The sequence below is a fragment of the Crinia signifera genome, chromosome 6 (assembly GCF_055691185.1).
Source record: "Crinia signifera chromosome 6, ASM5569118v1, whole genome shotgun sequence".
Taxonomy (NCBI): Eukaryota; Metazoa; Chordata; class Amphibia; order Anura; family Myobatrachidae; genus Crinia; species Crinia signifera.
Genome location: NC_139222.1, coordinates 178100905 through 178127760, shown reverse-complemented (window position 1 = coordinate 178127760; position 26856 = coordinate 178100905). Strand labels below are relative to the sequence as shown.

The following is a 26856-nucleotide window of genomic DNA, read 5'->3' as shown; positions in this document are numbered from 1 at the left end:
GCTTCTAGGTAGTTTTTGTCTAGGTCTCTGTCTCTTTTCTTGCAGTAGGACATAATATTACCCCTTAGTACAGCCTTTGAGGTCTGCCAAAATAGTAAAGGATCTGTAGTTTCCAATTCCGCATGATTGTGCTTGAAGTCCATCCACGCCGCCTCCAGCATGGCTCTGAATTGTATGGAACTTGCCAGGTAGGCTGGGAAGCGCCATTGGCGTATCGGGCCTTTGTCAACCTGGGCGGCGAGATGGACCCAGCACAAAGCATGGTCAGAGATGCTAATTGTCTCTATCTTTGTGTCAGTAAGCTTGGGAAACATGTGGCGAGGAATCAATACGTAATCTATTCTGGAAAGGGTACCATGGGCTGCAGACAGACATGTGTAATCTCTTTCCAGTGGATTGCATGAACGCCAAGAGTCCACCAATTGAAATTGATCACATAGGGAAGCTATAGTGTTATCTGGATGACGATTATGCTTGGGTATGGGTGTGTTCCTATCTAATGTTTGTGATGCCACCACGTTAAAGTCCCCCCCCAGGATCAGAGAATGCGTTTGCATAGATTCAAGCTTGGCAACCAGGGATGTGTAGAACCCACGGGGGTTAGTATTGGGGGCATAAATGTTACACAAAGTATATGGTACATCCTGCACTGTTACATTTACAATTACGTATCTGCCATTTTCATCAATCTCAGTCGACGTTATTGTATGGTTAATAGCATTCCTGATAAGAATCACCACTCCCCGTGATTTGGAGTTAAATGATGCCGATGCCATCACAGACCATCTTAGCATATTAAGTTTTAAAATTTCACTTGGGATAAGGTGGGTTTCCTGTAGGAAGGCAATATCCAGGGACATTTTATTCAAGTATGTTAGTATTTTCCTGCGTTTAGCAGGGGTATTAAATCCGCCCACATTTAGTGAGCCTATCTTAAGCATTAGCATCATAGATCTTTACACATATCTTTGTCGCAGTACCTCATACCCTAACAGTACCTGGGGGAGACACACGGAGGGAAAGAGACAAACTAGGGGAAGACACACCACATACAACATAAAAAACACACAAACAGTAAGACCTCCCATCATGAAGCAGTTGCTCCCGTGGGGGTCACATAATACTCTAATCAGAACTTCCTTATTCACCTCCCTCCAATCTAGCGATAACTCCTAACGAAATCCCCTCCCCCCCCCATCCCCCCTAAATCCCCCCATACATCTCTCCCATAATAACCTATAATAATAATCTGATTTATCTGACATTATTGTATACCTTTAGAACCTTATTCTAACTGTATCAGATATACCGATCTTATAATAACCAGGTGAGCAACCAGTAGTGCTCAAACTAAGTAACTATGCATTAAGTCTGGCAGTTTCCTTTATCTATACATATCCTAAACAGTAGCGATACTCATGTCTAACAAAAATTATATCAAGATTTTTACTTTAACCTACTATTCAAGAAAAATTAACTTTAGAGGCCAATATTGCAATTCAATCAACAGCATATTCTGCAAGATGTTAAATCTATCATGTGTTGTGGTAGATCCTGACTGGTCAGACATGCCTCTCATCTACCCTCCAAAATATCTAATCTACCAAACCTATTCAGTTCCCAGAGGCGGATGCCCCCTGGGCGTCAGGATCAGTCTCTGAAGCATTATCCTGTTCTGCGATGTAGCGGTCTGCGTCAGCAGCTGATGTGAAATCCTTGACTTTATCCCCATCAAATATTCTCAATCTTGCTGGATAGAGAAGCGCAAACTTCTTTTTTGCGTTGAATAGTTTGGTGCATATTGGAGAGAACTCCTTACGGGCCCGGGTAACTTCCGCAGAATAGTCCTGGAATATGAATATTTTTGAGTCATTCCAAGTCAGGTCTCGGTGTCTTCTGGATGCCGACCATATAGCGTCTTTATGTAGGTAATTCAGGCAACGAAATATTACAACCCTCGGTCTATTTCCCTTTGTGGTGCGTGTCGGGCCCAGGCGGTGTGCCCTCTCGATCACCATGTCACCGCACTGGTCTGATAACTGCAGCATCTCAGGTAGGGAAATTTGTATAAGTCTGGGCCCTTTATGCTCTCATCTAGCCCCACAATCCTCAAATTGTTCCTTCTCGATCTGTTTTCAAGATCGTCAATCTTATTCTGAAGGTCATAACACGTTTGCTGGAGGCTGGAAGAGGAGTCTTTGAGTGTGGATACATCTTGGAAAAGTTCCCCCACCCTGCATTCGGTGGCATGTTGCGTCTGTGCTACTTGTTTCAACTGTGCTGTAACGTCTTTAATAGCCAAATTAAATTTGGCAGCTTGTGCCTCCATCAAGGGACCCATAGTTTCTTGTATAGCCTTCACCACCTCAGAGTAAGTAACAGGGGGCCCCTCTAGTGTGTCCGAAGCCTGGGAGAAAAGTACCTGTGAGGTGGAATCCCCTGTCTTGTCTCGTGTGGCGGCCATCTTAGATCTAGATAGTGACTGTGATCTGGAGCTGGACTTGGCTCTCTTCTCTTCAGGTTTTTGTGACCTCCTCGGCATCTGTGGAGAGAGAAATCTCTCCATCCACCGCCTGAGGTGGATATATGGGTGCTGTGTAGCGTGGGCCTAGAATTATGGCCTATTATGTCCTGTCCAGCAGGCACTGTCTTCTGTAGTGGTCCGGCACTATATGAGCTCTGTCCCCAGTGGGAGAGATCTGCAGGGTATTCTGCCCAGGCTATCTATTAGTATGACTGCTATCACAGATGTCTGGCAGCCTTGATAAGTTTTTTGTAACAAGTAGCCAGCAGGGCTTAATGGCGGAGGGGGGTCTGGCGCCTAAATGGCTGCCCAGGTGAGGAGCAGCGTGGGCTCTACGGGTGTGGTAGTCTCTGTAGCTGTGCGGCACTGTGGTCAGCGGGCTTGTCACTGCTCGCCTAGGGGTGCTGGCGAGGGGCTCCGTGAGGCGAATGTACCTGAACGCCGGCACCGGGTGCACACAGCGTGTCCGTCGCTCAGCGTCTGACCCGCAGCAGGCCGCAGCTCGCCGCGGCGTCTCGTGGTGCTGCTGATGGCCGCGATCGAGCGGCTTTTTGCGTGGTAGGGATGTCCCAGCTGGCTCCGGAGTCGGGTGAGGGTCTTTTCAGGTGCTCGGGGGGAGCAGGGGGACGGATGGTGCCGGGGATGTAGCGGAGGTCTCGCTAGCCGCAGCCGCCTTCATCGGGACCGGATGTAATATACTTATGTTATACACTCATCTTGTAACAGGGGCCAGTTAGATTGGCCAAGTAGTTCTTATCTGCTGTCAAAATTCTATAGCTCCATACACACTAGAAGATAAAGTGAAAGATATCGTTCAGAAAGGGGTTTCTGAATGATATCTTAACAATATTGTCTACTGTGAACACTCAATATCGTTAAGGCTGACTTATCTACTGAACATGCAGTTCAATTTGGCAATATAGCCAAGTGATCTGCATGTTTAGCAGGCCCAGGTGTTCAGTGTGGTCAAACTATATCGGCTGTGTCCCCCGTCGGCTAGTGTGTATGGGGCTTATGTTTCTATGCAACTGTTAAGGTAGCCATAGACACGCAGATTTATCTGCAGATCTGTCTGGTTGGAACAAAAAGCTGGTTATGGATGAGAGCAATTGACAGTTGACTATTTGCTTGGAAATGCTGGAAAACTGACACTGTCACTCATCCATAACCATGTTTTTGTTCCAACCAGCCAGATCTGCAGATAACTCTTACTAGTGTATGGGCACCTTTACCTTGTACATTACTTACATTTCAGGGCATGGCAGCTGAGAGGAATGCCGGGCCCCGGTAAAATGTGTGGGGGCGTGGCCTAAGTGTGGGAGGTGTGGGAACCTCCCTCACTTAGGGCACGACCCCAAATGTTTAGAGAAGGGTGAAAGAAAACTCTAAAAACTGTAATCTCAGCAGCAGCACACACCTACAGCATGTGCTGTGCTGACAGCAGGCTCGGCATGACCTCTCACGCTGTCAGTGAGACACTCATGCTGAGCCTGCCATCAGCACATGCTGTAGAAGTGTGTGCTGCTGTTGCTACCTGGGAGTGACAGAGGGGATATGGAGGGGTCGGACCAGGGGGCCCCTCCAGCAAGCCTGGGCCCGGGTAATTAGTACACCCCCCCCCCCCCCCCTGTCTCGACTGCCCTGTTTCAGGGAGTAGAGCAAGGGCTAAGAATTGCATCTGCAGGGCAAAATATTAATTGCAGTCCATGTAAAGCTATAAGTATATCTCCACAGAGAAAACCTTTCTAGAGACAAATTTTTAAAATCTGTGATCTGTGACTGAAAAAAATAAGAATGGTTGTGAACTTAATACCTGTATTTATCCAAACCCAAGTAAAAATCTTCAGTGCGGTAACTTGGATTGTGTTACATGGAGTGTCTGCGTTAAGCAGTAGTTCTGTATACGATGTGCTGTGTGGTTATGAGTCAGACAAAAACATAACTATAGCCAAGCAGTCAACGTAACTGTGACGGTGTCAGGCAGCACAAGCCGTTTTGTTCCAGGGGGGAAAAAGGAAGGTTTCGTAAGGATAAAATGAGTGTACATATAATTCACAATAATATATCAGATTGCTGCTAATGCAATGACAGTTGTGTCCACATACACCTTTGCTCAAATAGTGCCAAATAGTCCCATTTGGTGCCATAGACTTTGAAACTTAGCAGGGCCAAGTGTTCTGCCAGAGACTTTTGCTTAAAATATGCATTTGTGTCAACCTTAGAAAAACAATCAGACTATGTAGCCACATGGTCACCTTGGCTTAATTTTAAGTCCTCCCCCACATATAAACGTTACATGCCATCTGACCCCCTTTAACGCTGGCCACATACATACTCTAATACACAGATTGGGAAATGTCTGAGACATCAGATACACTCAACACATGTTTTATGTTAACGGGATCACAATCCCCCACCTTTCCCCTTCTCTCCTAAATCCTACCCTAACCCTATCTAAATGCTTTGTCTTGTTAACGCAACCATTATTGTATTAATGAAGTTTATGATAATATGCGAAGGATGAATCACCAGACTGGACACTGTAGAGATGTTCAGTTTTAGTTTTTATTATGCAATGTCAACACGTGACATGGTATTGTTGGTGTTCAATTGATGATACTCACTGTCCTACTATGTTCAGTCTATACAATGATTTGTGCTTAAAAATGTGTAACGACTTTCTTACCCTTTGAAAAACTTAAAGAATATATTTAAAAAAAATATGCATTTGTGGCACTGATATGACAAAAGTATATGGTACACTGAATACTACAATACTGCCATTCATGTTCTTCTGTGTGCAATTTATACCACTTTCACATCGCCGACACGTTTTAAAAACCGGTATTTAAAACGGTAATTAAAACGGGTCAGAGCCTTAACATTGCCGCAGATTACCGTTTTAAATACCGGTTTATACCCCTTTCACATCGCACTTTTAAAACGGTAAATTGCCGGGTTTTTTTTCCCTTTTTTAAAACGTTTAAGCCTGCACTGTGAATGCATAGCATTGTACACATTCACATTGCACAAAAAACGGCAAGGAACCGTGTAGGACTCTGCTTTTTACACGGTTCGAAATGCCAGTTAACTTTAAACGGTAAATCGGCTGTGGTGCATTCACAGTGCAGGCTTAAACGTTTTAAAAAGGGAAAAAAACGGCAATTTACCGTTTTAAAAGTGCGATGTGAAAGGGGTATAAGTGGGGTATTCGATCCTGACCTTGGCCAGGTGAAAAATATGCAATAATTCACCGATTAGTATTCAATCAGGTACTTGCGTATTTTGGCGGCGCCCATCGCATACCATAACGCATGCGATGGTATGCGATACGACGCGATATCGTACAATGGCATACAATTGTAAAATTGTATGACATTGTATATGGCATACAATGCCATACGATGCGATGCGATTAAACATTGTATAAGCACCTTAATGGGTGCTTACAATGTTAAATGCACCCCCACGCCACCCCCCCACTATAAATGTGAACCCGAAGCGTGGCGAGCGCAGCGAGCCCGCGAGGGGCGGCGGTACGCGTCCACCGACCTTTTCATACCCCCACTATCCACGTCGGCGTGGAGTTGAAAATAGAAAGTGTGGCGAGCGCAGCGAGCCACCGAGCCCCGCGCGGGGACGCGGATACCTGTGAAGCCCGCGAGGGGACTCCGATACCTGTGAAGGTATCCACGTCCGCTCGGTGGCTCGCTGCGCTCGCCACACTTTCTATTCTCAACTCCACGCCGACGTGGATAGTGGGGGTATGAAAAGGTCGGAGGATGCGTACCGCCGCCGCTCGCCACGCTTCGGGTTCACGTTTATAGTGGGGGGGTGGCGTGGGGGTGCATTTAACATTGTAAGCACCCATTAGGGTGCTTATACAATCTTTTATCACATAGGGGGCAAAAATCGCGTTGCATCGCATGCCATCGGGTGCATGGCATGCAATGCGATTTAAACATTGCACGATGGAGATCGGGGCCGCCGCCAAAATACACAAGTGCCTTCAATCACTAGTGGTTTTGCCCCGTTTTTGTCTATTTTTGTGGCAATTTCGCCGATGCTGGATTTTTTAGCACTGGGATTGAATAGAGTAAATTGAATTTGCCCAAAAAATTTCAAAAATTGCAGATTTTTCACCTGGCAAAGAATTCACCAAGGACTGAATAGCCCTCATAGTCGCTAATATGGGATTGAAAGGCAAATTGCCTTTCTGATACACGCGACCTGTGCCATATCTCATGCCACATGTGCTTATTTATTTTATTTATAACAATTCTATGACAACAATTGGACATAGGGCCTTATTCTGATCGGTGCGGCCGGATCCGATTATGCGGCCAGGACCGTGCGTGCGAAACCCCGCCTTCCATACGGATCGTCAACTCCGCCCGTACGCGGTAAGAAGCTGGCCGAACGGACCGCACGTGTATTTTTCACGGTATATGCCTCCTCCATCTAAGGGAACCTCCCCCATCATTCGATGGTCGCAGACCATCGAATGTAGGACCGAGTGCTCCACCAGCTCCCGCAACCTCAGACCACACGGACATTTTTCCGTGCAAAAGCAGGGATCTGGGCGGGCAGCTGACATCTGGCGATGTCATATGTCCGCCCCCTACACGTGCGTCACGGCCGCATTACCATACGTACGCCCAGCGTTTGCATGGGAACGCCCATGAAACGCGGGGCGTATGCATATGGTAATGAGCCCAAATAGCCCTTCACGCCCCTCTCCACCCCATGTTCGGAGTGTTCACATATCATGCGGGATTCGGCCGTACGCCCCGCTCGCACATGCGCAGAGACGCCTCTGCACATGCACAGACACAAAACATCGGCGGGCCGAACGCACGCGGATATATCCGCACCGACCAGAATAAGGGCCATAGTGAGGATAAAGAACTTTGACCAACAACCAGTGATCTTGAGGTGAGAAATAGAGGATACTGCTGGATTGCCAATTTACCTAATCCGTAAATCATGTATGTGCAAACTGGAACAGAGGTGTCACTTAAGCAATTAGGCAAGATTACTACTTTGTTGGTAAGCAGAGAGGAAACGTCTGGTTCCATAGGACTGTACCCAAGGAGAAAATACCAGGGTTTCGCTCAAAAAGCCACTGTATTATTTCCTTCTGTGAGATATATATATATATATATATATATATATATATAGATAGATAGATAGATAGATAGATAGATAGATAGATAGATATAAGGATAGATGGATAGATGTTATATTGCAGTGTTTTTACTATGGATATTGGTAACCCTTTCATAAAAGTACTACAGCCCTTCAGTGACTGAATTCAATAAATATTTCCATGTTCAAATATGCAAGGTGTGAGAATAAATACAATTTTCCACATCCACAATGTTGAAGCAGACAGTAGGATCAAAGGTGTCCTTGATCATCATTGATGGTTACACAGCATTTTTCCAACACAGTTCCATTGAGATCCGTATACAGACTCAGGGTGGTATTCAATGGCAGGCGAAAAATCTGCAATTTTGTCCCCTTTTTTTGGCGAATTTGACTATTAAATCCCAGTGCCAATTTTTCACTGTGAATGTGTGTCTTTGAGGCTATGAAAAAAAAAAAAAAATGAAATAGCATGGATGAAAATATCCTTAAAATGCCCACAATTGAATGCTGATAGGCGAATCTTTGCTGTTTTTTCACCAGGTGAGAAACTCGATCAAGATTGAATACCCCCCTCAGTCACACATTATATGCAAGTAGGAATGCCAATCCTGGCGCATTTTTTCAATCCCGGCAAGAAAATTTGCAATTCCGGAATTCCTAGGCATCCCTTAAAGAAAAATGCCCCACCCCCCACATTTACTTACTTGGGGGAGTGGGGTGGGTGGCAGCGTTGCGGCAGAGCAGTGAAGAGGAGGCAAGCGTTTGGAGCGCTCAGGATAGCTAGGAGCACAATTGGCCACTGGGACCGCTGATTGGTAGGTGGAGGGTTCTGGCGAGGGAGGTGCGGCCTGTGCGGTGTGACCTATGACCAAGTCAAGCTGCGCAGGCCGCACGTTGGGGTCGGGAACAGCCGGGCAGCGTCTGATACTCCAATCCCAGGTTTTAAATCTCAGACCTTTTGGGGCCAACTCCCAGGAACCCACCAATCCCGATCCTGGGATTGGCCAACCTATATACAAGTGTCACATAACACTTTAATCTGCTGATGTGTCCTAGTTGCAACTAAAATGCAATTACAGCCCAAAGAGATGCCCAATGCTAGCAGAGTTGCTCACTCCTACCAGGCATCTACGTGGTATATTTAGGCTAGGAGGGTACATTTGTATCTTTGCTGTTGGGTATGGGTCAATAGCCAGTAGGCCATATATGACATAGTATATTGTGTGATTATGAGATAACAGAACATTACACAGGATCACTAGTTGAAGCATCATACAGTATGTGCCAGATTTCCCTGAATTTTTAGAAGACCACCCATTTTGTGTGATTATGAGATAACAGAACATTACACAGGATCACTAGTTGAAGCATCATACAGTATGTGCCAGATTTCCCTGAATTTTTAGAAGACCACCCATTTTGTAGTGGTCACTGATACCAGGAGAGTGAGGAATTGCAGAGCATCACATGATGGCATAATTCAGGCAAAACATAGATTCACACTTGCCTACACTCCAAGAAGCTGTGGTAGGCTCCAGATTTTTGTTTTAAGGGGTGTACATATGTGTCAAATCGGTGGCTGTTGATACCGATTCGATACAGATGCCCGCCGGGATGAGGCGGGTGCTGGAGGGAGGGAAGTACGGTGTGCAGTGGGAGGGAGGGGGGATGCTGCATTTAGCTGCATTAGATCTGGAGAGCAAAGCAGAAATAGACTTACCTGCCTAGTCTATTCCTGCTTTCGATCCTGGTGCCCCATTGGGATCGAATTTGCATCGAATACAGCTAAACACTGATTGATTTAGATTCAATTTCAATAAGATTTTGTTTCTAGAAGCAAAATCGAATCAAAAACGTGTCATAATTGATGGGTGTGTATACTCCGTTATAAAGTAGTCAGAACATGGCCGATATTCAAATACCTCAGATCAGAACTAATTCAGACCTGATCACTGCAGCGTGATTTAGCAGTGCCCTGCTATCATGCTGCAATTACATAGCCACTGCCCAGTCTGAATAAAATCCCGCCCTGTTGAAGCAACTCACTCACCATCCAAATATTTGTGAAGTGTGTGCAGTCTGTGCTTAGCAAAGGACTTACTCAGCGGCTGTGATAGAAGCAGTTGGATCAGGCCAGAGCTGACTTCACATGACTTCCCCTCAAACCCCTGGGCACATCTGTGTTTTCCCTGACACTTACAGAAAATGGCCGGTTCCCACTCACAAATGCCAGCTTCCTGTCATTCAATATGCGTACGGCAGGACAAAAAAGTAGCAGAATTTTATCGTATGGATAGCCAGGCACATGCGCACTACAATCTGTATTCATGCACAACAGTCTATTTATGTAATTGTATAGCCACAAGCCTATTCTATTAGGCCCGATAAGCCGGCACCGGAATTTTGTTTTCCCTGCCTGAGGCAGTGAGGTTTCACTGAAACTGTGTATTTTCGGGCGTAAATGTGTTGTTGTTTTTTTCCGGCCCTCAAAATTGGATAGCTCGGAAAAAATTGGGGAAACATCAGGAAACTACACCTGATGATTTTTCAACGGTAATTAAATATCGGACTATGGGCGGGATGTATTAACATACATCGCCGCCCTTCGCACTGCAGCCGCCGCGATGCTGCCGCATATGTACTAACATATGCGGCCAGCATCGGGTTGCGGTGACGGAGACCCCCGCGATACCTGTGATGTGGGCTGCGGGGGTCTCCGTCACCTCCCGGCGGCTGGCAGCGTCCCCCTGCGTCTCAGCGTCCCCCTGCGATTTTGGAGGACGGGAGGGGGGGGGGGGGGGAGGCGCGGATGTCGTACGGCGGGAGGCGAAAGAAGCCCATAGGCTTCTATAGGGTATCCCCACCCAGGGGGTGGCGATACCCAGCCTTGCGAAAACGGGGCGGACGGGGATTGATACATAGGAAAATGCAGTAAAACGGGGGTTTTACGGCATTTTCCCTTTAGTAAATCTTGCCCTATGTGTGTCAGACTTGTTCGTGTGTCTGTGTGACTATCCATGTGAGTGTCTCCATAGAGCCTAACACATAAAAGTCAACACAGATACAAGTTGTTGACATTATTACTTAAGTTGAAGAGCTCTATTTTGCCAACTGAAAAAAAAAAAGGAAATTCACTTGTGATCTAGTACAGTACTCCATATTAGAGCATTATGTGCAGGCTTTTAGTAGTTTGCATATAAAGCAATGAAAATAAAGGTCACATAATAGGCACAATATGATCACACAATAGGCAAGATGTACCGAGTACTTGCAGTACATCCCACCACCCATCCTGCTAATATCAGTCCTAACATTTGCGATTAATAATGCTAATGGCAGCTCTCCTGATAAGAGGTGCCCTTTGCGATGCGCTCTGGTGCCTTGACTTATCGGTCTAAGGCCTGGGAGTCCCTCTGCGCATGCAACGCATACCTCAAATAGCAATGTAGAAAGAAACCCATAGGTTTCTATAGGGCAACGCCAGCTATAGCTGGCATTACCCTCTGCATTGGAGCCCCAGTGGCACCCCTTAATACATGCAAAAATGCGGTAAAAGTGTCAGGAAGGGGGATGATACCCTTTGTGGGCTGTTCCACCTCCTCCCTCTCCATAGCCCTTCTCCACTTGCCAGGGCCCTTATTCATATGCTTTATTTATTTGGGCCACAAAGGATCAGCAGCACCCAATGACTGAATACACATACAATACACTTAATAATGAAAACAGGAAATGGTGACTGACAGTTGAAAACAATACAGGACAAGTACTGTGTACATCAGCATAGCTGCACCAGCAGACAATACTGAAATAAGTATCAGGGTGGCACAAAACTGCGTGAGTTGCTGCTGTTGAAGATGGTTTAAATAAGAAAAGGAAAAGCATTTTAGAGAAGAGGGCCCTGCTCGGGAGAGTTTACATTCTTACATGAGGGAGGGAGACAGCCATAGACTCCTATTTATTCAGTTATACCCCTTTCACACCAGCCTAAATTCCCGGGTCTAGCTCTGGTGTGAAAGGTTCCAGGGACAAATTCCCAGGGTAATTTGCTAGCAATTCAACCCTGCTAGGTAGCAGGGTTGCTCCCGGGTCCTTCCAGGGTTACTGGCTGGTGTGAAGGGTGCAGGGAAATGTCCCTCCTTCCCGTGTTGCCTCTGCTAGTGCTGATTTGCTAGCAGGGCAACATCCTGTTGTGGTGGACACTCACAGACACGCCCAGAGACAGCATACAGCGTGCAGGGAGACAGTGTGCATGTTCTGTGGCACCACAGACCCCAGAAGTTCATTTTAACCCCTGAAAGCCTGCAATGTGTGCCATTTCTTGGACAAATGAGGAGGTGAGAGCTATTACTCATTAGAGGGGAAGATGCTTTCATATGCCTTTTAATTTGTTTTATACAAGTAAACAAAGGCTGAAACACTACAAATGTTTTGTGTCTTAATTATTAATAATCAATAATCTAATGTGAGACTAAAAAAGGCAATTTTTAATGCTATTCTCATAGAAATGCAGTGTCATCCCTGGTTCAGTGTGAAAGGTGCCGACCCGGGTTGTCCCTGCTTCAAAAACATGTGTGAATGGGTCCCAACCCGGGAATGTCCCTGCATGTCCCTGGAATTTAATTCCCGGGTTTGTCTCTGCATTTCTGGTGTGAAAGGGGTATTAGATGGAGGCCAGATGTGCAGAAAGCCTATGAGCAAGTGGAACTACAGTACAGGGGGACAGGGTTCCACTGAAATGTTAACACAAGATGGCTTATACAGATTAAGCAGCAGAGTGAAGTCACTCCCCATGCTCACACATTGGCTATGCCAATGAAATTGAATTCACTGACCCAGGAAGGGTCAGAGTGTAGATGTATGAAGCAGTGACAAGAGAGTAAAAGCGAGCCAGTGGTGATGTTACCCATGGCAACCAATCAACTTTATATTATGCAAATTATAACTATTACTTCAGAGCTGATTGGTCACCATGGGCAACTCATCCACTGGCTCACCTCCTCCCTTATCACTGCTTTATACATCTGCACCAAAGTTATATTTCAATGCGATGACTTCATTTTTACCAGCAGGCGGATTTACTGTACAAACTAGGGGCAGCTCCTTACCCGAAGTTCAATACTCTGTGTATGCTCTGATTATAAGGTAAGACATCATTAAGCTACTCAGAATATCTTGTTGCAATGTTCACATTGTGCACTGTGTGATTATAAAATATAAGAGAACACTACCCAGAATTCTTAGGTGAGGAGATTTGCATACTGTGGTATAATGAGGTAACAGCATTATCTAGTACTCCTGGCGGGAGCTTTATCTCTGTATACTGTGCAATTAGAATGTAAACATACAATAATGTTTGGATCTCCACTGAGAGAGGACCAGCAGGAAAATGAAAGGAAGTAATAAGTGGAGTTTGTGTCTTCGTACAGCAATCTAGTGGGACTGTGATGGGGTGATTCATACAATCAGGCAATCGCACCACACAAATATGATCACTAATGGCCCTAGGAATGATCATAAAATTAGTTATTAGTTTGTAATGCTACTGCCAAGAAATAAGAAAATTGGCTGTGCTCACAGACTAAAATAATATGTCTCTTAAGGCTCCTAGAAAAACAATTTATTGACAAATATTACATTCATAATACAAAAACCAGCTATTGTATAAAAATGGGTACATACTTAAGGGGGGGTATTCAATCTCAGACGCTCTTCAATGCTGCTGCTTCCGACAGCATTAAAAGCAGATAACGATAAAACAGATCCAACTATAAAAACAAGTCAGATCTGTTTTGTCGTACACGGCCTCAGTTTGTCGAAGTCACGGCCGGTTTTGAACAATCCTCGGCCTTTGTAGCCGACACGCCCACTTTCTGACACCCGACAGCCAGAACATTGAATTTCGGCTGTCGAGTTACAGTTGAGCTGGGTATAAAAGGCCCAGGATTCTGACTGTCGGGACGTTCCAACAGTCGAAATCCAGGATTGGATCCCCTCTAAATTTGGCTTCACAGTATTAGATAACTTTTACAATTGCTAGTAATGAGCGAGCATCGTTAATGATATTGAGCATACACACTGGCCGATGTTTGCAATGTGTCATTAACAATATCAGTATCATGCATATCATTAACATTATATCACCCAGAGTATTACCAGCTTTAGTATGTTTAATGAGTTTCCTTGCTGATTGCACTTCATCAGAAGCCATCCCACCACAGTGCATTGACACAAATTGAGTCCATGCAGAGAGGAGGCAAGGCCCGATATTGCAAATCCCATCATCAAGAAACACCCACTTCTCAACAGAGACTAATTAGGACCTCATGATCCCCCAAGTAACATACTGGGTACCCCAGGATGCCTTTACCTCTCCAGCAAAGAAAGTAAATTAAACAACAGGTTAAAGGAGATAACCTAGGTTGCATAATGGATGACATGGGTATAGTTTACAGGAAAGAGATGTAGGATCTATGAGGGTGATGGACTCCCCGACATTCGAGGGTATCTGATCAGATTAGACAGGTTGATTATGGTCTCTAGAAGGCTTATGGGATATATTCAATGCTCTTTAGCGAGCTGTGATGGTGAGCAGTGCTGATTGCTCGCCATCACAGCTCGCGGGTCAGTAGTCAACTGACCACCTGCACCCACCGTTTCTGCCCTGCTGGGTTTTTACAGCGAGGTGGAAACGGCGTGTACGGCCACCAAAATGGTAAGGCTCTTGGCTAAATGCAGCGGGCTCCCTGCATTAGCCTCACGCCGTTTGGGAGAATCCTCTTCGTCTTCTGACAGCGAGGATTCCCCCGGAACGTTGAATAGGATGAGCAGCAGGCGCGGGGGGGGGGGGGGTGTTTAAACGGTGAGGATGGCTTCCCCGAAAACAAGCCATTCACGCCATAAAATATGCCTCGTCGGCCGCATTGAATACATCCCTATGTGGAAACAGGCTTAAAACATGCACAGACAAGATTGTATGTCTGCCTTTCACATTAAAATAGTGGGTGGTACAAAACAGATCATATTATTGTTGACACACAGGGCCTGGGCGGCTGGTATGTCAGAAATCTCATTGCAACAATCAGAGGAATGTTAGCAATGGTCTGTAATGTGGAGCATGCTTACTACAGTATATTAGTACAATCTCCTCCATTGTCTTCAGGGCTGTATATATTTCAGAACTGACTACCAACAAAAGTCACACACTCAATGGCATCACCAGCTCTATTTAACCAACGCACTCTTCCGAGATAATTTTTTTTTTCTTCACTTAATTTTGTAAACAAAACAAATCACACATAGGGACAGATTTATTTACATTATTTTTAGTACAATAATGTGAAAAGGGGTGTTTTCACACCATTTTTACATTATTTTAGTTTCAGTTAAATGTACTAAAGGGATTTTGGGGCAGTTTTCATGAGACATTGCTCCAAACCCTTTATTTCACTTATCACCATGTTTTTCTTAGTTTTTTCTTCCTTTTTTTAACTACGTGTGGCTCCTGTACCCTGTCAGTTGGTCATCTGCTGTAAACCTGTATTTACAGAAGTTTACTGCATCAAGTGAATGAGGTCGCAGAACAGAAGCCAGCGATCACATGACCAGAGCCATGGAGGAGAGCACACGGCGCGGATATTGGTTTTATATAGATCCACATATAGTAGAGCTGTTCAGTAAAGGCCCCCATACATTTTGCGATTTGGGCCCGATTTCGCCCGATTCGGATAATTCGGGGCGTGAAATCGTTCCAAATCGCATGTTTTGACACCCTGTCCGACCCGATGCACAGCCCCGTGCGTATCGGATCGGAGTTGGGCAGCCGCACCGGCTGCACATAAGATTTCCTAAATCTTATGTGCAGTCTCCTGGCAGGGTTAGCGGGAGCGGGGGACGCCAGGGAATTGCAGGGAACAGCAGGCGGGGATGCCGGTGAGCCGGGCATGGGGAGAGGCTTGCAGGGGCAGCAGACACATAGGCAGCGGGCGGGGGGACACTGGTGAACCGGCGAGGGGAACAGCTCACATGCTGGGCAGGAGGACCAGACAGCCGCAAGGAAGAAAAACCCAATACAAAGAATGGGGAGGCAGTGATTGGCTGAGTGCTCTCTCACCATTCTTTGTATTGGGTTTTTCTTCCTTGCAGCTGCGGCTGCCTGGTCCTCCTGCCCAGCACGTGAACTGTTCCCCTCGCCGGTTCACCGGCGTCCCCCCGCCCGCTGCCTATGTGTCCGCTGCCCCACTGCACCTGCCAGCCTCTCCCCATGCCCGGATCACCAGCGTCCCCCACCTGCTGACTATTTGTCAGCTCACCCTGCCGGGCTGTTCCCTGCAGCTCCCCAGCGTCCCCCACTCAGCTCTCCCCCTGCATCTCCCCGGGGACTGCATATGATAAATCTATGCAATTTATCATATGCAAAATTTGGCACATCAAGTGCCTAATCGTGTGTCCTCTCCTGGGGAGCTGCAGGGGAAATCAAGTCCGACTTGTCCCTAGGACAAGTCGGACTAATGTATGGGGGCCTTAAGTGTTATCCTTTAATAAACATTGCCACCGACTCCACATGTAAAAAGTCCATTTGCACCATATTGCACAGGATGCATACCGTGAGTCCCACGCTGTGTACTTTTTACTTAATTTTGCTCCTTTTTCTCAGTTCTGCACCTAAGTGCACAAATAGCGTACTATGTATTTAGGAGTATTTTTTTATTCTTTGTTGCAAAGAAGTTAGTATAAAGTCGCAGATTACGCACAATGATGCATGACTCATATCAGTCCTGTATTTTGACTATTTATACTGGTACCGATTGTGGACCTTATCCTGGTTGATTTCATTTGGATACACATTTGCTCGCAGCCAAGCAAAGGATCGCACATGGGGTACGAAGGCACGCCTATGTAGGCACTGAATCTGTTTGCTCAGATCAACACACAAATGGGAGTGGCATGCTAATGCACATACGCCACCGTGTGCATACAAATTATGCAGCGTATGGACGGCCAGGTGGCCGAGCGAACAGGCTAAGCTGGAGTGTAACACACTACAGCATGAATCCACACGGAAGTAATGCACAAACCATTACCCGATTACCTAAACTATCAATCTATGTTTCACACAATTTTTAATATTGTACTGTTGATCTGTTTACAGCTGAGGCGGCAGGGGTGTGAGGCGTGAGACTTGCTTTTTTTCTTGCAAGTGTTTCTCATGTGAACCGGTCCGAACGTTCGGTGACTCGAGCGAGGCGTACACCCAGCACTTGTCACCACCCACATGCACGCCCCAGTGATACGCCCACCGTGTCCGAGCGTGCTCGGCAGAGTATTTCTGTTCGCTGAGTTACGGCCGTACACGGTTGAGTGTGGCTGCACATGCGCATAGCAAACGGTACACATGCGCAGTGGGCTAAGAAACGCACTCCAAGCGAAGTTGTATCCGAGCGAGTCAATCAGAATAACCTCCTGTGTACTCTTTTTTTTCCATTTTACTACATATTCCTTCATGGAGATGCCTTTTTTCTCAATTTTGCATCTTTAGGCCTCCATACATTTACGGCACCATTTCCTCCATTCACCGGTACCACCGATCCACAGACAGCAATGAGCGTCAATTCGTCTAAGAATTAGGGAGATTAAACATGTTTAAAAATCCAAGATTTGCTTATCCCGGCTGTTATTGGGGAATCTCAATTTTTCAACACTCCCGATTCCCCGACCAGGCTAATAAGATAATTGCTACAGTATAGCTGTGATGTATGGGAGCCATCAGTTTGCTTATATGGGCCGATTCTTGATCACACACAGTGATCCGAATTAGACCCCTGCCCCGATGGTCAGGGTTTGCACATGCGTATTTCTGAGCCATGGGGGCGTCCCCATGAAACCGCTGGGTGTTCCCATGGGTACGCAGGCAAGCCGATGCCTTCCGGGGATGGGTGGCTGGGTCACATGATGTCAAGACTATATAAGGCACCCACAGAGCAGCATGCAAATATGCGCATGTACAGTAAGAAAACATTGGTACCTTGTGCAAACAGGAACAAGTCAATTAGAATGAGGGCCATTATACCTTCTACTATTGGTGAGGAGGTTTTAAGGACCGGAAGGTTGCCATTCCCTAGTGCTTTAGAAATACTAAGCGCGCCGCATGGGGTCTTAGGTCACAATATGATGCAGTTGCACGGTCCCTGCAATGGTATGTACATCTAACCCACATCTATATCAATGAAACTGGCATGTAGCCTAGGAAAAGCTGCTGAAGGTAAACAAAAGGGAGCTACTATGATATGGAGATATATATATTAGGGTAGCGGGAGTACTCATTGGTGGCGCAGATGCGATGTCTAAATCCTCATTTATTGAAGTGAGTTATAAGATCTTCTACTCACTCATTTAGTTCTATATGGGGAACTTGATTTATATTGGTTTATATACATATGATCTTCAGTGTCTGGAATATGTTGCAATTATTTGCTTGTATTAACCTATATCTTCTTCTTATTTTCATCTTTTTAACTATGGCTAGATATTTAACTATTTTAGAAATATATATGCATTAGCGGTGATAAATGGCCTAATTAAGGAGCCGCAGCACTACTTTATATTCAATATATGTATATCATGCAGCTTGATTATAAATAGATGATTTATTGTTATATTTGTATCAATTGTATAAACGGTTTCATTATGTATGTATTTTGTTATCCATGTATTTTTTTATATATTTTTATAATATTTATAAAAATAGTATATATTCCTTTCTTAACATGAATTGTACCAAGGCAGTTTAATGTCTTTTAAAAGATCTTTTTAAAGTCAATTAGTAGCCGGGTTGTCAGCATAAACTTAATAGATACATTTGGTAGATGTGCTAAATTGAGTAATAGAAACAGCTGAGACCGGGGAAGCACAGGCTATATATACTTACCTACAACACCATTGGACATGCCTCCTGACGAAGTACATCGTGACGAAACGCATTGAGGGTGTTCCTGTTTGACGCTGAACCGGTGGTCCCACCCCTTGGTGAGACGGAGCTCGTGTGTACAGAATCCACGCTGTCCCGTTTGAACTTCAGCTATAGAAGCCGCCGTGCTGGGGAAGCCTGAAATTTGCTGACTTTGGATGCTGGTGACAATAAGCTGATTGTTTTAAAATTCTGTGTATGTGAGCTTTTATATATTAGTAAAACTGTTATATTTTATACTCACATGCGCGCCTCCTCCCACTTCTTTTTCTACATGTGCCAAAAATCTTGAGGTTGGAGATAGCCTCTAATGTGGAGAAAGGGCAAGCGCCGCAGAAAGGTGTTCTTAAAGTGACCACTCTTATCAACTGAAAAGACTGAGCGCTCATCAGATTATTGGTTGTATGTGTATAATATCATTTGTAAATCAAGGAGAATTCAAGACTTTTCTTGAAAGTATAAAAATAGATTTTATTACGTCATCAAATAAATATAAGTAGACGTTTCGGGCATCGCAGTGCCCTTCCTCAAGACAAGGCACCAGAGGCACAGGAGGCAGCAGGTAACCATTACAACTGAACTTAGCCTTTATATACCCATGCTCCCAGCTGTGACAGGCATTCCCTCAATCAAACCACAGAGCAATAAAAATTAGCTTAACACCACCTTTACCCAGCGGTTTACATACCTATAGTGCTGTGTATCCGGGCATATAGATTGGACATGTAAAGACTGTCTCATTACAGTACATTAAACTTGTTAGTAGCACGGAATAACCTTGGCGTGCGTTCCGTGCTACTAACAAGTTTAATGTACTGTAATGAGACAGTCTTTACATGTCCAATCTATATGCCCAGATACACAGCACTATAGGTATGTAAACCGCTGGGTAAAGGTGGTGTTAAGCTAATTTTTATTGCTCTGTGGTTTGATTGAGGGAATGCCTGTCACAGCTGGGAGCATGGGTATTTAAAGGCTAAGTTCAGTTGTAATGGTTACCTGCTGCCTCCTGTGCCTCTGGTGCCTTGTCTTGAGGAAGGGCACTGCGATGACCGAAACGTCGACTTATATTTATTTGATGACGTAATAAAATCTATTTTTATACTTTCAAGAAAAGTCTGGTGAGTTCTCCTTGATTTACAAATTCTATTGGTGGCCCAGGACTATGTTTCATGGACTTGGAGCTTGGGATAGATACCCCAGCATGTACTGTTAAGTGGATTGGGAGTGCCATTCACCTACAAATATAAATATATATATATATATATATATGTCTGTGAGTTTCCAAAACACTGCCATATGCGGGCATAGAGTGAAACTACATCTCTTTCTCACACATGAACAAACACAGAAGGTAGCAGACTATCTTTCGAAGCTTTTGCTTCAAGTGGTCTTACTAGTATATTACAATTGATCACTTGGGTGCTAGATGACTGACCGACAATCAGCATTCCGACAGTCATTACACCGACGCCGGAATGCCGACTGCTAAAACCCCAACAGACGTGCAGCGGCTATTCACCCACGTGGGCGTCCATGACCCCCATCGAGGGAGAATAGAATAGATGGCGAGCGAAGCGAGCCACTGTGCCTGCAGCATAGCAAATGCAGTGAGCCCACAATGGGCTTAGTTGCACTCCCCCGCTGTCTGAGTCCCGGCAGTCGGGATTGCATCGTCGGGCTAATCCCGACTGTCAGTGTGCTATACCACACCCAAGTTGCATCCCTCCCCCCTAATAGTTTTGTTATTAGTTACAAAGTATGTCAACTGTGGACAATTCCACCGGTAAAAGAATCACTTTAATTCATCATACAACTTCTACTCTAACATGAACAACCCAACAGCCCACAATAAACCTCTCAGTTATCCTAGATAAATCAGCCTACTATCCAAGTGAAGCAGTGAAGAACCATTCATCAGACCTATCACACAAACCACTTTTACACCTGAATTCCGGGTTGATCACGGGTTTTTGGATGCGGCTCCAACCTGAGTGCGACCCGGCTGTGGAGGCGGGTTCTGAGTCAGCGCTTGGAGATGACATCATCTCCAAACGCTGGGAAATCCACCAGACAGGACCCCCGCCTCGCCAACCAAAACGCCGGGGGCAAGCCCAGCACCCGGGAAAGCTGCTGGCATGCCCAAAGCCTCTGTGTGTTCCCAGCCTCCAGCAGCGGAGCCCGGGAGAAGGTGAAAACCCCATGTCGACATTTTGACTGTTGACCTTTCTCATGTTGACCTAATGCTTGGGTTGACCTAATGACCCTGTCGACCTAACCCATGTCGTTATTCAGTCATGTCGACCTTCAGTAATGTCGACCTAATGGTGTTAACCTAATGCTTCTCGACCTAGTTGCTGTCTATCCAATGATCCATACCCAATTTAAAATCCTCCCACCACAGAGAAAACCACTGGGGATAAACTACGTGATGACTAGATCTGCGTGCTGCAGACATTTTATTGTAGATCTATACAGGACACTCTGTGCGCTCAGTTATTACGGTTATTGTATAAAAGGTCGACAGTGTCTAGGGCAACAGTTAATGTCAACGCCAAATGGTCGACATTAGACAAGGTCGGTGCATACAAACAGTTAACACAAGCAGAAACAGTTGACATGACAATGTTCGACACATAAAAAGATTGACTTAATTTTTTAAATATATTTTGTTGTCAATTTATAGATTTAATCACATGGACTCCTTTTACAACTGAATCACTATAGAACAATACAGAAATACATTCGTATGGTCATACAGACCACAGTACTATAGGTTCCACCTGGTGGTTCTGAGAATGTTCATTGGAGGCTCTACATATTGGTGGAGGAAAAAAAAACATCTTGGGTGGAGCAGGATATGCCCGCTACTGTATGGCGCTGTGATACACAATGGCATCTACTTGCACAATGTCTCTGAAATGTTTTTCCAAAATATAAGTATGCTACTGCTACACTATTAAATCTCAACACATTAGACCAGTGGTTCCCAAACTGTGTGCCTTGGGGAACTTGCAGGGGTGCCCTGGGTTGGTGGTCCATGACCAATCCAAATTATTTATGGCCAATGTCTTAAGGTGCCCACACACTAGAAAGATCTGCGATCATAAGATGTGCGCATAAATTAGCCTTCAAATCTTTTGTCCGATCTGGACAAAAGATTTCAGGCAAGCGCACATCTTTACCAAAGATTTTTCTTAAGATCCCGTGTGCGTTCCTATGGATCTTTTGTTAAATCTTCTGATCTTTTGTGCAGCACGTAAGATCAGAAGATTTAGCAAAAGATCCACGGGAGCGAGCATCGGCTGATTTTCGACCGATTATCGGTAAATATCGGCCGATATATCGAAAATCGGCCAATCGGCCCAAAAATCGTTCTAGTGTGTGGGCACCTTTAGGCAAATTATGGACAAATAGAAGTGAATCCTGTCCATTACCACATATTTCACCCTAAGGAGTTGATATAAAAACTACTTAATATTTTTTCTGACTAATTGACAAACTTTTTCTTGTCCTAGGGGTACCATGAAAAATTCTAATACTTCAGGGTGCCGTGATTGAAAAAAAAAAAAAGAAAAGTTTGGGAACCACTGCTTTAAACAGTCACCCACTCCCTATAACTATCAATAGACAGTTATATCTTATAGGCACACATTACAATACATCCCTTGCCTCTGTATTATAACTCAAAGACTACTTTTCATCCTGCAAGACTTCATATAAAACAGAAATATGAAGCCTGAAGTACTACACCCTCCTTAACTTCTGCATTTGGAGATTTGTGTTTGCTAGTCACATCTCTTATACCCCTTTCTCACCAGCTGAAATATGCCATGTATCAGCTTTGCCAAGTCAGTTATGTTACCTCACTCCCACCCTGATGTGCAAAGCTAAACCAAGCTACACCAACATGACCCGGTCACTTTTTCAATGCAGGTTAGGTTGTAATCACCAGTATTGTACCTCCTACAACATTGAAGTTTATGTTCACAGACTACAATTCCGTGGCTGCTTTACATTACGAACCAGTCAGATATTGGCTTAACTACTCTAGTTTTTAACTGTTTACTGAGATTTTTAGTTATTATCCTTTACTAACCAGTTAGCTATTACTACATTACTAACCTGAAAAGAACAAATTATCAAAATAAAACTAGGCTTGATAGGCAATGGAGGAACTGAGGCTTTTGGGTTTTGCAGCCCTAAAATTCACAGGCAAAGACACTGAGAAATATTGAACATGCTCACACAGGAGTACGGCAGTGAATGGGGGCAAGTGTAATTTCACATACAGAATACCCTTACCAGCATTTACAAAAATATTCATATCCCACGTATCTACATTATCTAGCAATTCTACTCTATCATTTAGTAATAACACACATCTCAAGACACCCACTGGAAGAGCAGCTTTACTTTATATTGTTGTACACAGGGTTCCAGACATCAGATAGCATTTGTCCCTACTAAGCCCTATAGTAAAACCATGGGATTTAAGGCTGAACAAATATCCAGTGAAATTGCTTTATCAACAGTCAATCCTAAAGACACAGTGACCTTTACTCTCCTGTAACCTTGATTCAAGTGTGTGTAAATGCACATCATGTTGTGATAATGGAGCCTCCTCTCAGGGGTTGCTCCAAGAATCCCTGCAATGTCTTATAATGACATCAGTCAGTGAAGGAGGAGGGACGGAGATATTATGACACAATGACGTCACCACAACAAAAAACACAGAGTAAAGCAAAGCGTGCGTCTTACCTGGATAAAGAGACCTTTCCAGTGCTAGGCAGGGTAGAGAGGGGAGAAAGGGAGAGATTTATTAACCCCTTTCACTAGAAACTAATGTGACTGTTTAGACTAGAATTGGTGGCATCAGCACCTCTAGGACTAGTAAGTGTAGGTTTCACCACTATAACATTACATGTAATGCTGCAGACATCTGGATTTCCCCATCTACCAGTTGGAAACCCCAACATACACATGCTACATTGTAATATCTGGGACAATGTATACAAAACGTTCTGTATATACTGTAGAATAATGCAGACATTCTTTTTTGCTCATAGGAGGTATTTACACTGAAACACTGCCTGCATGAAGGTCACTCTGTAACTATACCCAGAAAGCAGCTTTTACACCCAGCACTGGACCGTATGAGGACACCTGTGCACATTTGCTTTCTGTGTTATTCCATAGGAGGCAGCCGTCATTCTGCATGTAACATATGTGTAATGGTCTTAGCAAGAAGTATACCAAAAATATAGTTGATATGTTGAATAAGTTCAGAAATATACATATAAATGACATTGTCTCCCATTATACTGAATTGGCATTCCTTATCAGCAGACAAGACTGTCATTCCACTGTCATTCCTTTTAGTATGTCCCGTTATTTTCAGGTTTTTAGTGAAGACATGACACAAGTAATTTCTAACCATGCAAATACATTGCAGATGCATTATATAGGGACCCCAACAATAGATGCATAATGGTGTCAAATGTCTGACGATACAGGATTTCTATGTATGCATTCTATTTGTATGGGATGCAGTTAATATCCCGGCGTTCAGAATCCCGACGCCGGAATCCCGACCGCCGAAATACCGACATATTCTCCCTCCGTGGGTGTCCACGACACCCCTGGAGGGAGAATAAATTAGTGTGCCGAGCGTAGCGAGGCACCGGGCCCGCTGCGTGGCGAGCGCAGCGAGCCCGCAAGGGGGGGCGATCCACGTCCCCCCCTTGTCGGCATTTCGGCTGTCGGGATTCCGGCGTCGGGATTCTGAACGCCGGGATTCAGTACTGAATCCATTTGTATGATGTGATTCTCTGGTTTTAAGTATTGATCACTGTGGAGTTTTGTTAAGTTAAGTTAAATTAAAAAAAAAAACAGCAAGTTGCACATGAGCTGCTACATTGTAACTATGGGTCCAAGCACAATGCAAAGGAGCCTCAGTATAAATATTACTCTTGGGGCAGGAGACACTCTTTACACTGTTTACAGTGTAACTCTGGGGGGCAGGCAGCATGCTCAAGAGCCTCTTACAGTGTGACTCTATGGGCAGGAAGCATGCACAGGAGCATCTCTGAGACATGCAGCATGCACAGGAGCCTCTTACAGTGTAACTCTGGAGACATGCACAATGCACAGGACCCTCTTACCATGTAACTCTGGAATAATGCAGCATGCACAGGATCCTCTAAAGGTGCCCATACCCGGTACAATTATTGTATACAATATCGCATCTCATCGCATCTCGGTTTTTGCAATGAGATGAGATCTAGTACAAAAAGTATGTGCAGCACAACCGAGATGAGATGAGATGCGATACTGTATACAATAATTGTACCGTGTATGAGTAACTCTGGGGACATTCAGCATGCACATGAGCCTCTTACATTGTATCTCTGGGCGGCAGGCACAATGCATAGGAGCCTCTCACAGTGTAACTCTGGGGACATTCAGCATGCACATGAGCCTCTTACATTGTATCTCTGGGCGGCAGGCACAATGCATAGGAGCCTCTCACAGTGTAACTCTGGGGACATGCAGCATGCACATGAGCCTCTTACATTGTATCTCTGGGCGGCAGGCACAATGCATAGGAGCCTCTCACAGTGTAACTCTGGGGACATGCAGCATGCACATGAGCCTCTTACATTGTACCTCTGGATACATGCAGCATGCACAAGAGCTTCTTACAGTGTAACTTTGGGGACATGCAGAATGCACAGCAGCATCTTACAGAGTAACTATGGAGACATGCAATGCAGCACGCACAGCAGCCTCTTTCAGTGTAACTCTGTAGACATGCAGCATGCACAGGAGCCTCTTACATTGTAACTCTGGGTGGCAGGCACAATGCATAGAAGCCTGTTACAGTTTAACTCTGGGGACAAGCAGCATGCACAGGAGCCTCTTACATTGTAACTCTGGGTGGCAGGCACAATGCATAGGAGCCTGTTACAGTGTAACTCTGGGGACAATCAGCATGCACAGGAGCCTCTTACATTGTAACTCTGGATGGCAGGCACAATGCATAGGAGCCTCTAACAGTGTAACTCTGGGGACAAGCAGCATGCACAGAAGCCTCTTACATTGTAACTCTGGGTGGCAGGCACAATGCATAGGAGCCTATTACATTGTAACTCTGGGGACAAGCAGCATGCACAGGAGCCTCTTACGTTGTAACTCTGGGTGGCAGGCACAATGCATAGGAGCCTATTACAGAGCACATTCACTTAGAAACCCTGACTGTGGCACCCTCAGTACACAAATGATAGCCAAGGTCCCAGAGTTATGGTGTGACAGATTTGCAAAAAGTTCCCTGAAAAAAAGAGTGACACATAACAAGCTAAACGTGACGGCAATGCCACCATAGTGGGGAGGGGGAGTTACCCATGGGATAAAACTAGGTAATTCCCACCCCACCTGTTCAGCTTTAAATAACTATATATCCGATTAGAGGAAACAAAATGATATTTACATCTTCAGTAGCCATAGGGAAGACGTCCACAGATTCCAGGACTTCAATCTGCTCTGCCTGAGAGCCATCGGCCACTGCAGGGGAACAGCTCGGACCCCTCTCCTTTTGCTCCCCCATTCTTTCAATCACAAGACAACTTTTATCCCTGGTAAAGTTTCAGCAGCTGGTAAATGTGTCGCCCTCATGCCCGGATGATCCAGTGATCCGTGTGAACAGAAGAGAGAGCACAGCATGCGTCTGCTGGGAGAGGAGATGCCTCCATCTGCACCTCTCAGACATACACTGCTGTGTGTGCCCTTGCAGATCTGCCAGGCTGAATGATACGAGTCCCACGACCACACTGACATCATGTCTCCTCCACAGAATCCAGCAGCTCAGAGTACACTCCCTCCCAGGCAGCCTGGAGAATTGCAAATTACATACAAGTGTGGGGGGGAAATAAATATAAACCCTCCCAGAATAAGATAAATTCATTGAGAATCGCCTCACAGCACACACTGCTCTATATGTTATCAGGGTAATCTGTATGTTTTCTAATTACTTTAGCTAACAACTCTAATGACTGAGCCAGATTGAAGCATGACTGAGATATACCACATTTTTATATTACACTGACAATTACTAAATAAGCTTGTTCAGTGCAAATTATGAATACAAGTCCATTTTACCATTTCTAATATCATTAATGTAATTACTGTAAATTATGGTAATGACGGCGATATCACTTTG

General features: G+C 44.9%; 1 protein-coding gene across 2 annotated transcripts in view; it reads right to left on the bottom strand.

Annotated features, from left to right (window-relative positions):
* The window catches only part of RHBDL3 (rhomboid like 3), a 90661-nt gene extending 64160 nt beyond the window's left edge, over positions 1-26501 (bottom strand). Inside the window, exons 1-2 of one of the 2 annotated variants that reach the window (XM_083148254.1) lie at positions 26128-26501; positions 23400-23423 (exon numbers count right to left, since the gene is read on the bottom strand). In XM_083148254.1, coding sequence (XP_083004380.1) covers positions 23400-23423; positions 26128-26244 — 141 coding nt within the window. In that variant the 5' untranslated portion in view covers positions 26245-26501. The remainder of the gene's footprint in view (positions 1-23399; positions 23424-26127) is intronic. The other variant, XM_083148255.1, reaches the window with a different exon arrangement.
* Positions 26502-26856: the final 355 nt, after the last annotated feature.